This window comes from Leptidea sinapis, chromosome 9, assembly GCF_905404315.1.
Source record: "Leptidea sinapis chromosome 9, ilLepSina1.1, whole genome shotgun sequence".
Classification (NCBI taxonomy): Eukaryota; Metazoa; Arthropoda; class Insecta; order Lepidoptera; family Pieridae; genus Leptidea; species Leptidea sinapis.
In genome coordinates this window covers 1,447,144-1,459,069 of record NC_066273.1, presented here as the reverse complement: position 1 = coordinate 1,459,069, position 11,926 = coordinate 1,447,144, and the positions used below count along the sequence as shown (strand labels likewise).

General features: G+C 36.6%; 1 protein-coding gene across 1 annotated transcript; it reads right to left on the bottom strand.

Moving 5' to 3' along the window:
• Positions 1-3,439: 3,439 nt before the first annotated feature.
• On the bottom strand, positions 3,440-9,384 carry LOC126965882 (uncharacterized). The gene is made up of 4 exons (XM_050809656.1): positions 8,951-9,384; positions 8,778-8,867; positions 5,285-5,392; positions 3,440-3,663 (listed from the first exon to the last, which is right to left on the bottom strand). Exons 1-4 carry the CDS (start codon positions 9,176-9,178, stop codon positions 3,523-3,525), a joined length of 567 nt encoding a protein of 188 aa, XP_050665613.1. The 5' UTR covers positions 9,179-9,384; the 3' UTR covers positions 3,440-3,522.
• Between the last annotated feature and the right edge of the window lie 2,542 nt (positions 9,385-11,926).

Here is an 11,926-nt window from a genome sequence, read left to right as displayed (position 1 = left end):
TATGACATCAAAACAAAAGGAGCTAAAAATAGACACTGTTATGAAAATTCTAAGAAAAGAAACAGTGGACATGCTTTCAAAACGAACAGAATTAGTGAAAACAAAGCATAAAACTAAAAAAATTAAAGAGGATCTAAGTGATTTAATACAAAAGAACAAGCAAAGCCATTAAAAATGACTACCAAAATTACAGAAATAATATAATAACTAACAACACACAAAAACTGGATCCAAAACCTAAAAACCAACATAAATGAGACCAAAAGTAGAAATGATGTAATAAATTGCGCTACAGAATTCTACAGAACATTATATAACGATAGAAAAACTGACACCTCCTCGAACTCAACCACTTTTCATTCTAGAAAAAATCACAAGCCTACGAGTCCATTTCGGTTGACGACATAACACCAATAGATGGTAAAGAAATTATAAAACACATTCAAAAGTTAAAGCAAGATAAAAGCCCAGGATCCGATGGCTTACAAAATGAAGTACTAAAGAATTGTTTGTGTTCTACCTTACCTATCTATTCAATAAAGTCATAGATACTAGCCAGGTACCTGAACAGTGGAAGAGATCTGATATAATTTTGCTGTACAAAAAAGGAGATCCACAAGATATAGGTAACTATAGGCCTATAATCCTTCTACCGTGTATATATAAGCTATTCACATCAATTCTACAAAGCAGAATGACTCCAAAAATCGACGAACATCAATCTATCGAACAAGCAGGATTCCGTTCTGGTTTTTCCACAACAGATAATATACATGTTATGCAACAAGTCATAGAAAAATACAAGGAGTTCAACAGACCACTATACATAGCTTTTGTCGACTATGCTAAAGCATTCGATACAATTTCACATAATCATATGGAATCCAAATCCCATATGGGAGGCTCTAGAGAAACGCCAAGTTATGTACAAGTACAAGTATAATGGAAGTATCAGCAGCGTTAAACTAGAACAACGGGTAGCAAACATACAAATCCGCCGAGGAGTGAGACAGGGTGATCCTCTGTCACCAAAGCTTTTTATAGCAGTACTACAACTCATTTTCGATAATCGTGTAACTTACACTGGTCGGCGTACGGGATTAGCAAAACCAATAAAATCAGTTTGCTCGGAAAACCTTTGGAATACGAAAATCGCTACATTTATCTAGGAAAATTATTGTCATTTAGAGATAACAGCGAGGAGGAAGAAGTTGAACGAAGGGTGAATATAAGCTGGAAAAAATCCTGGAGCTTAAAAGAAATTTTAAAAGGGTCATTCCCTCTGCATCTCTAAAAGATTGTTATGGACACCTGCATTCTACCGACTCTCACATACGGCCCATGATACAGATGGATTGATGACATAATAAAAATAGCAGGAAAAGAATATAGAGGAAAAGCACAGAGGAGGGATACATGGAATAAGCTGGAGGAGGCCTATACCCGCAGTGGGGTTCCAATAACATAACTTTTATATTATACGCGTGGTGTTAAGATTATATTATTGTGTATTTGAACGTTGTTGGAATTAATAAAAGGCTTATTATTATAATTATTGATTGTAGAACACTCGGTAAGTATTCTTTAAAAAAATATTCAATGTAAAATTTTCTTATCATTATATTATGTAAAACTAATGCACCCGCAATCCCCCTTACGGGTTAAATTTCGTAAAATCCATTGTTAGCTAACCTCTTCTCCTTGAAAGGAATATTCCTACCAAATTTCAAGTCTCTGCCAAGGCCCAATGTTTCCAGAGATATCATGATGAGTCAGTAGATGTATGTTATTGTTTTTCGAAGTATTTTCCGTTCAACTTAATGCACTTTTCCATTCGTGCAAACCAATCATTAAAACAGTAATTTCAGTCGGAAGTTGATGTTAACAAAATGGCTGATTTGTACGCTTCAACAGCTGCTTCTGGGTCTTCTTTTTTTTATGGAATAGGAGGACAAATAAGTGTACGGGTCACCTGTTGTTAAGTGATCACCGCCGCCCACAATCTCTTGCAAACACCAGAGGAATCAGAGGAGCGTTGCCGGCTTTTAAGGAAGGTGTACGCGCTGTTTTTGAAGGTACCCATGTCGTATTGTCCCGAAAACACCGCACAAAGAAGTTCATTCCACAGCTTTGTAGTACGTGGAAGAAAGCTCCGTGAAAACCGCACACATCCAGATGGTGGGGATGATATCCTAACTTGTGGCGTGTCGTGCGAAGGTGGAATTCAGCGGCAGGAATCAGGGTAAACAGCTCTTCAGAACACTCCCCATGATAAATGCGGTAGAAGACACACAATGAAGCGACATCTCTACGCAACGCCAAGTGATCCAGCCGTTTACAGAGCACTGGGTCCCCGACAATTCGAGCTGCTCTACGTTACACGCGGTCAAATGGATGCCCTCCAGATGGCCACGAAATTGGCAATGGCTCGAGATTTCGAGACCCAGTATTCCGATACTAGGCGAGGCTTTAAGGGAAGTGTTGTCGAAGAGCGGTGATACGACAAATGGGGTTTTTTTAGTGGTAAACGCGCAAACTTGAGTCTTCGGGGGGTTAAATTGGACAAGGTTCAACCTGTTGAGGGGGGGGGGGGGCCGGACCTCGACACTAACCTATGCGAAACATAGCGGCACTAGGCTGCTACTTCACACCGGTATTCTGTGCGATGTGTGGTAATTAACCCGGACGAGTCTGGCCCGACTGTACTGACGTCATAAGACGCCAGCGTGACTCTCCCACTTCTAAAAAACCTTTAGTCGCCTCTTACGACAACCATGGGCCTGGGACTCCCCTATTCTTTTTACGCCCCGGGGAAACTACAGGGCAACCAAACCGTTCTTCAAACCGTTGACCTCGTAATAAATCTTTCATTCCGCCTTTTGCTCTTCGGACAAAATTGTGGGGAACCCAGCGGGAAACTAGCTTTCTTACATAGCTGTATCACAACAATATCGACTGAATTGAACTCATTCCGATACTGATAACAGCCTGAATCTGCTTGTATGTCACATGACGGTCATCTAATATAATAGGTCGCCCAGCTGCGATGTTTTAAGGCGTGACCGCTGTTCGACCTGCAGAAGAAACAGTGCTGAGCGAACTCTGCATACCAGCGGTATATTGTCGATTGACTCGGTGCCTTCAACATCATAAATCGAAACAAGTTCGTTGAGTTATTTATCTTGAGATAAGCCGCGACGAAAATTGTGATAAATTATGGCACAGAAATGTTCACGCGCGAGCTCCATTTCTGTTAACGACGTGTCAAATTTAAACCAACATAATTTTTGTTTATGAACTTGTTGGAATGTCATTAAGAATCTAAGAGGCCAGTATTCAAATTCTAAAAAAGGATTTACTGTAACTCAAACCGAAATATTCTATTCCCGATCATTTCAGTGTGCCCCTCGGATATAGATTATAAATAATAAAATTAAAGAATAATTAAATTGTTATAATATTGAAAATTTTACATTATACTTCATGCCAACGAAATAAATCTCAAAAACAAAGCACAACACTTCAATCCAACCCATTTCTTCTCCTTGGAAACTTCTTCTCTTCAAGTTGTTCAACTTTCTGTGCAACTTCAGTTAATTGTTCCGAAGCATTTGCAGCAGCAGCTCCACATGTCTCTGCAAGCTCTTGAATACCCTGGGATACCTGTGATGGACAGATTATAAAAGATTTTTATTGTTTATCACACTTGCTCATAACATGGGTCTTATTACATTGATCTCAGTCAGTGATTATGAGAATCAAAGATATAAAACACACAATTTAATTAACATTAACACAACCGTGTTTTATGAAAAGTTCACACCTCAATCCAAGTTAAATATAATATACTATAAATAGACTAGGCATTTTTAATTTAACTGGCCACCATCGTACTACAAACATCTAGACCAGTGGGAGGCTCCTTTGCACATAATGGCGGCTAGATTATGGGTACCACAAAGGTGCCTATTTCTGCGGTGAAGCAGTAATGTGTAAACATTACTGTGTTTTATTACTGGGCAAATGAGACCTAACATCTTATGTCTCAAGGTGACGAGCGCAATTGTGGTGCCACTCAGAATTTTTGGGTTTTTTTGCATTGTTGTGGGCAGGGCTCATCAATTACCATCAGCTGAACGTCCTGCTCGTCTCGTCCCTTATTATTATAAAAAAAAGAGTCACAATCGCCTAATAAATGGTCGTCGAAAATGTGGCGTTGTATATGTATTAAGTTTTAACATTAACAGATTAGAGATTCAACACTAAGATTAATTTTAATAGATGATGACATTAGACCTAGACATAATTTTGTGGCACGTTCATCTGTATCACACATTTTGAATCACATTTATAGGCGATTTATTTTAGCCAAGTTAGTTACATAATTTTGCTAGTTTAAAGGCCTTTTACCTGAAATACAAATATATAATATTTTTAAGTCGGGATATGCTATTATTTGGTAAATTTTTCTCTGAACACTGTCATTGCTTGGCGTTGTAATCAAAGCTCGGCCAAAACAACTGAACGAAAACTCTGCCTAAATGACGCGTAGGCAGAGTTTTGCTTCAGACAATTTTTGAATGTGCTTGTCAGTCTAGTTGTTTATTGTATGTTAATGCTGTTAACCTAATAAGTTTTGTATATCCACATCAACAAAAGTTTCTCTAAATAGTAGCTACTTACACAATTTCTATTTTATTTTATCAAAATTTTCATAATTCACAATTAGTAATATTATAATTACTAATACGGTTTTTATTTTTTATATTTACTGTTTGTTAATTCTTTTTGCAACAGTAAAAGTAATGTGTACGGAGTACCTCTGAACTTTAGGTAACAAAACATACATAGATAATTTAGTATCCTAATATATTAATTAATTCGCCTTTTCGTGCATTTATTCATTGGTGGAAATAATATGGTATCTTTTGATTTTGATTCAAGCAGTTGTAGTGCAGAATAATTTAGTATGATATGTCATTTCATTTCAAGGTGCATGAGGACGAACTTGTCCAGTATATTCAGAAATTTTTCGTCATTACTGACTTGAAAACAACAATTAAATGCCAAACTAATATAGCACACTAGTTGAATGTACTATTACAGTATGTCAACTACAATTTTTATTATCTTTTTGACTCTGATATCTGCCTGACTATGATAATATTTCAAGATTATAAAAATGTGTAAAATGGTTTTGAAGTTCTGAATTATAAGGTAACCTTTATAGGTCAGTCATAAATGATTATGGGTTGCATGTTATATAAAATTTATTATATATTACCACATCAGCTTCCGTCTTTACTTCGGCAGCTGCAACATGCATTTGGTTAACTGTTTCTTGCATTTGTGGGACTTGTTGTAATGGTTCTGACTCCAAAACTGGTGCACCCTATAATTTTATAGAAATTTAATCAATTACCGTGAGTTATAATAGCGAGCTAGCTAGCTAAACTCAGATTAAAGAAAAGACATGCACTGAAAACAAATCGACTTTCTACTGAAAGTGGATTTGTATCTTTGTATTCAGTGACTTTCTAAGAAAAAAAGTACTGTACTGAATGTACTAAGTAATAAGATTTCACACTAAGTACATAGTTTAGTGTACTGTGTCAGTAAGTTTTCTTTGCATTAATTCCCAAAAATAAAAGCAAATTCCCAAATAAAATATTTTTTCACTCATGTTTTTCAAATAAGACGAGCCCTTATCGAAATGACTAGTGTGGCTGGCCTTTATACTATTGACAGAATGTAGATATCGTCGGTTTACTGCAAGAACTCTAAAAATCGTAAATCGTGATTGTAAACTTTCAAAACTCATTTGTTATTTCGTGATTTTTTTAAATATGACATACGAAAACCACTTTAGAACGATACTAGGTTAAAACTCATTAACTGCGCTTAATTACTCTTTAAAAACTATAATGTTATTATAAGACATATTTAACAATTTCAATTGATTCTACCAAATCATGTGATGGCAATCATATTAAACTTAGTCAAATAATTATTGTTTTTTTATGATTGATCTTTGCCCTTATAATGAAGTAGTAAATTCAGTTTTATATTTATTAAATCAGTTAGTACCTTATGATGGAATTCATTATCCCTTTATCATTATTTAGTGAATTTTGTTTACTTAAAACCAATAGATAAATATTGGTGTAAACCTGTAATAGCACAGGAATAAAACGCGGGATGGGATAAGTGAAACGGGGATAACGTGAGGGGTGGGCTGCATCAACCGGTCGGGTCGCTCGATAGTTGGTCACTTAATTTAACTAAAGTAAAATAATAAATAAATAAATTATCACTCAATTAAGTTGTGGCAGACAGCTGAAGCTACATGGAACGAGTCGGCGGAATTTTGCATAATAATTTGCACATGTAAAAGGCGCTCTAAATGCCAAAAATGCTTACTCCACTCGACAAGCAGCGGCCAGCACAACTTCACAGAAGTTTTGGATATCTATGGCGGTAATTCCGATATTTTTACTCGTATTGTTACAGTTAAACAGAAAAATCGCCCCGGAAGTTCAAAGTCGAAAAATCGGTATCCAAGCTCATGGTTACTGTTTATGTTATTGTGAAGGGATTTTGCTTATCGATTACATACCTAAAAAAACTACGATGAATGGGGATTTTTATGCCGCATTGCAGACATTGAAGTGGTGTTCTGTTCACTCAGCGCGAGTTGCAATCCGTGCCCTAGATTAAACAGGGCTTGAAGAAATTAACCACCCACCTAGCCCCCAGAAATTATTTTCTATTTTATAAGGTAAAGAAAGACCTCCGAGGGTGAAGATTTCCGAGTGACGAAGAGATGAAGGCGGCATTTGACGAAAGTTTTCATTAATACAGTTAAAGTAAAGAAAAAGACGGTACTATAGACGACTATCGAAAGGAAGGCAGAAGGTCTGGCAGTTAGCCTAGATATAGCGAAGGCCTTTCGTCGTGTATGGCACAAGGCGCATCTCTCAAAACTTCGATAATTCGGGCTTTCCTAGAATTTATGGGACCTCCAGTTACTTACTGGGTGCAGCATAGAGGTCGTTATCGATGGTTATTGCTCAAACCCGAAGCCCGTGAACGCCTGAGTGCCCCAAGGCTGTGTGCTATCTCCTACACTGTTTATTCTTCCTGTTTCTTCTGTGTGTCAATGATATGTTGGACACCTCCAACATACATTGCTATGCAGATGACAGTACTGGTGATGCCGTATACACGGGCCATGAAGGTCTCTTCGGGAAATTGTCGACGAGTGCCAGATGAAACTTGTGTCTTCCATCGAGTCCTATCTTGAGAAGGTCGCGGAATGGGGTAAAACCTTGTCCAATTTGACCCCCAGAAGACTCAAGTTTGCGCGTTACTAAAAAATCCACATTTGCCGTATCACTGCTCTTCGCCAACACCTCCCTTAAAGCTTCGCTCAGTATCAAAATACTCTCGAAATCTGGAACGAATGCCACTTCCGCGGTCAACTGGAATGCAAAGCCAAATTGGATTCGTAGAAGCTGGGCGTCATAAATAGAGCACAGCAATACTTCAACCCTGCCCACATTGTAGCGCTCTTCAAAGCGCAGTTCCGGCCACGTATAAAGTATTGCTGTCTGGTCTGGCGCACCCCAGTCTCAGCTCGAATCAATTGACCGAGTGCAAAACAGGACTGCTCGAAATGGCGGGGACCCAGTGCAATGTGAACATCTCGATCACCTGGCGTTACATAGAAACATAGCTTCATTGTTTGAAGAGAGGTTGGATGATTTGTAGATAAATCTCCATGCGAAGAAAAAACAGGTGTTAAGTGGCAGCTATGTAGTCGCGTTTCAATTGGCCAGTGAGAGTTCCGGAGGCCCACTCCCTTTACCTTCAACACAGTCCCTTAGGTTTACCCCCTCTTCCTCCCCCAGAGCCCAGTAGGTCCTCTCTGCTTCCCTTCCCACACCTTTCCCTGAAAAGTTAGTAGCACATCTGCAAGCCTGGTGGTGCAGGTTTCCATGGGTGGTAGTGATCACTTTCCATCAAGTAAACCTTATGCCCATTTGCCCTCTTTATCAAAAAAAAAATTATTATATCTATTAAAATAGTACTTATTTTTAAAAATAGACTTCTATTTTAAGGAATACTTAATTCACACCTCAATCAAAGGCCCAATGTCAAGAATCCATTAAATTCACATTTAATTTTTTTTTTTAATTATGACTTGTTAATATTTAAAAAGCCCTCTTGATTTAAATACTAAATATATTCAGCAATATAACAGTATTTTACTTTTCTTTAACATATGATAATGTTAAAGAAAAGTAAAATACTATTATTTAAGATGATATAGGGAAAACAATATTACTAAAACTCGCTTGAGTCATTAATGAGTTCTTACAGTAAACCGACAATATATTCTGTCAATAGCCTTCTAGTACGGCCTTCTATGCTGGTTGGTCACAGTAACAACTGACAAATAGCTGATAGCTGTCGTTATAACAGTATCACACACAGGGCCCCAATATTGCCTTCACAGTATTTTAATAAAACATCTGCCTTATTCCTGTTATATGTGGATAGTATATAACATAGACATCAAGCACAGCTATTATTACTACATTTATTGCAGAATATTTTAAAACAAATTAGATTTGCTTATAATATAGCTTAGTTAAATCTTGGTGATGAAAAGAAAAAAAAATATATTATTGTATTGTTCATTCAAACTGATATACAAAATTTTCAGTTAGCTAGCCTAATCTAAGTAGTTGTTGCTTAACCTATAAATGCTTTACCTGTCCACATTTATGCATACAATGGCAATGGTGCTTTATTATTGGCTCTGCAGCAGCTATTTCTTGCATTTTCATGTTATTTTGCTGCATCTGGAAACATCCTCAGAATTACATCCTTATCATATAAAATCCTCTTCATAGGTATATCCTGGCTAAACAATCTAGATACATACATTTTCAATCAAATTTGGGTCGGTGTAGTTGTTCAATTCATTGGCCATATCATGGATTTTTGACAACCTCTCATGTCCAGCAATAGCATTGTTTATAGATTGAGCTGCGTTCATTAAATTTGCAGTTGCGGAGTCTCCTTGTTGGCCTTCGTTCACTATGTCTGAGGCTAAGCCCAATTTAGCTTCCAATTGTTCAATTCTATTTTGCAAAATAGCAATGGGATCCATTATAACAAATAATCAGTTTATGAATGAGAGAATGGCTAATAATATAACGAATAAAAAATTAAATGTATTTAAGAAAAAGATTACTTCATAAAACAACTTTCAAATAAAAATAGGAAACAAATTGAAACAATAAAATTAATTCGCAATTTTAAAAATAGAAACTCGAATATTCAAATTATGAAAATTCGTAAATCGTCATTCGTCACAGCCTTTACGATAAACGTCAAAACACGTCAAAATAGACAACAAAAGATGATGTAAATACTACCTAATAAGAGGCGGGACTACCTAAAATAATATTTTTTTTTTTTTTTTTGAGAGGAGGAAATACTGTTACGTATTTACGCCCCGGAACGGGGCGTAATATGTCGGACTCGAGTGTCCGCGTAAGCGGACACCCCATACCGACTAAAACCTCCTCTGTGCTGTTAGCAGCCCTGGCTTTCACAGCGAAGTAGGACGTGGGCCGTGGAGGCCGCAAAGACTACGCAACAACAGTCGCGGGGCGTCTCCTAAGGAGACTCGAACCTCAGACCGGCTGTGTGCTTGTGGGAAGGAGAGAGAATGAAAATGAAGATGAAAGATGATAAGAACACACTCGCCGGCGAGTGTGGTGATGTTTTGTGTAATGTATGTAAGTGTGTATGTATGTGTTTATGATTGTATGTATGTGTGTTTGTATGTATGTACGTAGTGTAAATGTTTGTGTGCATGTATGTTTGTGTTTGTGTCTGTTTGTGGAGTGTGTTTGTGATTGTGTAAGTGGTGTATGTCAGTCCGTCAGTTAGTCCGTGTGTGAGGTAAAATAATAAATCCATACGTAGCCGTTTTGTATTCCAGTAAGGTCGGGCTTGCCAACATAATAACGAGAAAATGTCGATATATAAAAGTGTGAATATAAGAAAAAAAGAAACTGAAGAAGCTGTTCGGGTAAATAAATGTAGCTCTTGATTCGTGAGCCCTTTGACTGTCTTTATACAAAATTCACATTAATTTGCCGATATAATTTGACGTGAAAGGACAAACAAGCATACTATCACATTTTGTAATACTCAAGGATGAATTTATGGATTACAGGGAAAAAGTCTTTATTTGTTTGTGTAGCTAGAAATAATGCAATGAGCACATTTTCATTTTTAATACCAAATATAAATAAAAAGAACTTATTTTTGCACTTATTTACATGCTTGGGTATATTATGTAGGTATATTTAAGCACTATACATTGCGATGGATACGGGGGTTTAAGTGAAACTACTCGCACCGGCCCTTAAAATATGTTTATTAGAAAACAATTAATATATATTATGAGCAGGAGTCGTAGGTTTTATGGTTGGTTGATTGAGCTCACCGTCGTAGTCCGGTACTCCTGACGCTGAAGATGCCGGTGCAGACCCCTCAGCTGGAGGCAACGACTCGGCATGTCGCAGGTATTCCGGAAGGTCCTGTGTCCGTGGAATCTACCACTGAAACTTGGTGAATGGAACCTTATTATTCAAAGTCCAGAATCTAAATATGGAACCTTGTGAATGATGTCCACAGTTAAGGCCACATTCCTTTGCCTCCGCTGATTGTAAGCCACTTGCGTCTATCATCATGGGTGAAGCCGTAAGCAGAAGGTGTAGGTGTTCACAATCAGATTGTGTGTCGTTGTTCAATCACTTAAAATTGAAGAAAGCGAAAGCATAGAAAGAAATAATAATTTTGTAAAGAAAATTAAGTGCTTTGGATTTCAGGCAATTAAAGTAAGTTAAATGATATTTAACCCGTGTCCTACACTTACCCTATGGTGGTAACGAATAATCCTTAAACTATTTTAATAATTAATAGTCTAAAAGACCAGTAGTATAAAAATGATAAATTCGGTAAGGCGACAACAAATCAAATAATGTATAATATTGTATGGCACACGTAAGAAGACACTCAACTACCGTAGTGGATGCTTGCACATACAATTACGTGTTGAAAGTACCGAGCGCAGGCGTGGTATGGCGATTGGCGATAGTCGGGCGACCGGTGCCGCGAGCGATCGAGCCATTTTTATGTGTATTAAAAAAACTCACCGCTGTAAACAACGTTCGCACACAAAAGCGCTAACAAAAGAAATTGTTACTTTATAATTTATAATTTATTATTTATATTTTTTTTATTTATAATTTTATGTTATTATTTTTTTTTTGATTTATTTATATATTAGTTTAAAGTTAAACGTGTCTGTAGATACGACGTTATAACATATTATTACACTTCTTACATTTAAACTTTAAACAGTGTTCAATAATCACTCCAGTTATAATTATTAAAAAAGGCTAAATAATCTAGACATAGATTCCCTGGAAATTTGGAGAATGGCGGCTAAAAAACTAATTAGAAGTTTATTGATTATTTTTAATTTTCTATATATTTTAATTATTAGTTTTTTAGTTTAGTAATGTTGTGCATCCCTTTAATATAGATATATAAATTGTTTTACTTAAAAAAAGTTTATATCATTGTTTATTTTATTCGTACAAGCAATGTATCTAGTTGGTAAGCCTGAATAAATATTGGGAAATATAATCTTGATTTGATTTAAAGCACTCATATTTACTTCTGTATTCTACGATTTTCATCGTATTGACAGTGTAGCTGTACCTACAACCAATAATATCAATTAATACAAATGTCTTATACCTAACTTGTAACGTAGCATTATAATCGTAGAAATAGTAATCGTGCATAATAACTGTAATAAGCGTATGCCGAAAGA

Bases quoted from the DNA above. Each gene is read 5' to 3' on its own strand.
- LOC126965882 (XM_050809656.1), bottom strand. From the start codon at position 9,178: ATGGATCCCATTGCTATTTTGCAAAATAGAATTGAACAATTGGAAGCT. The intron at 8,868-8,950 runs GTATGTATCTAG...GGATGTTTCCAG, and splicing joins ACCCAAATTTGATTGAAAAT to ATGCAGCAAAATAACATGAA. The intron at 5,393-8,777 runs GTAAAGCATTTA...ATAAAATTATAG, and splicing joins GTATGCATAAATGTGGACAG to GGTGCACCAGTTTTGGAGTC.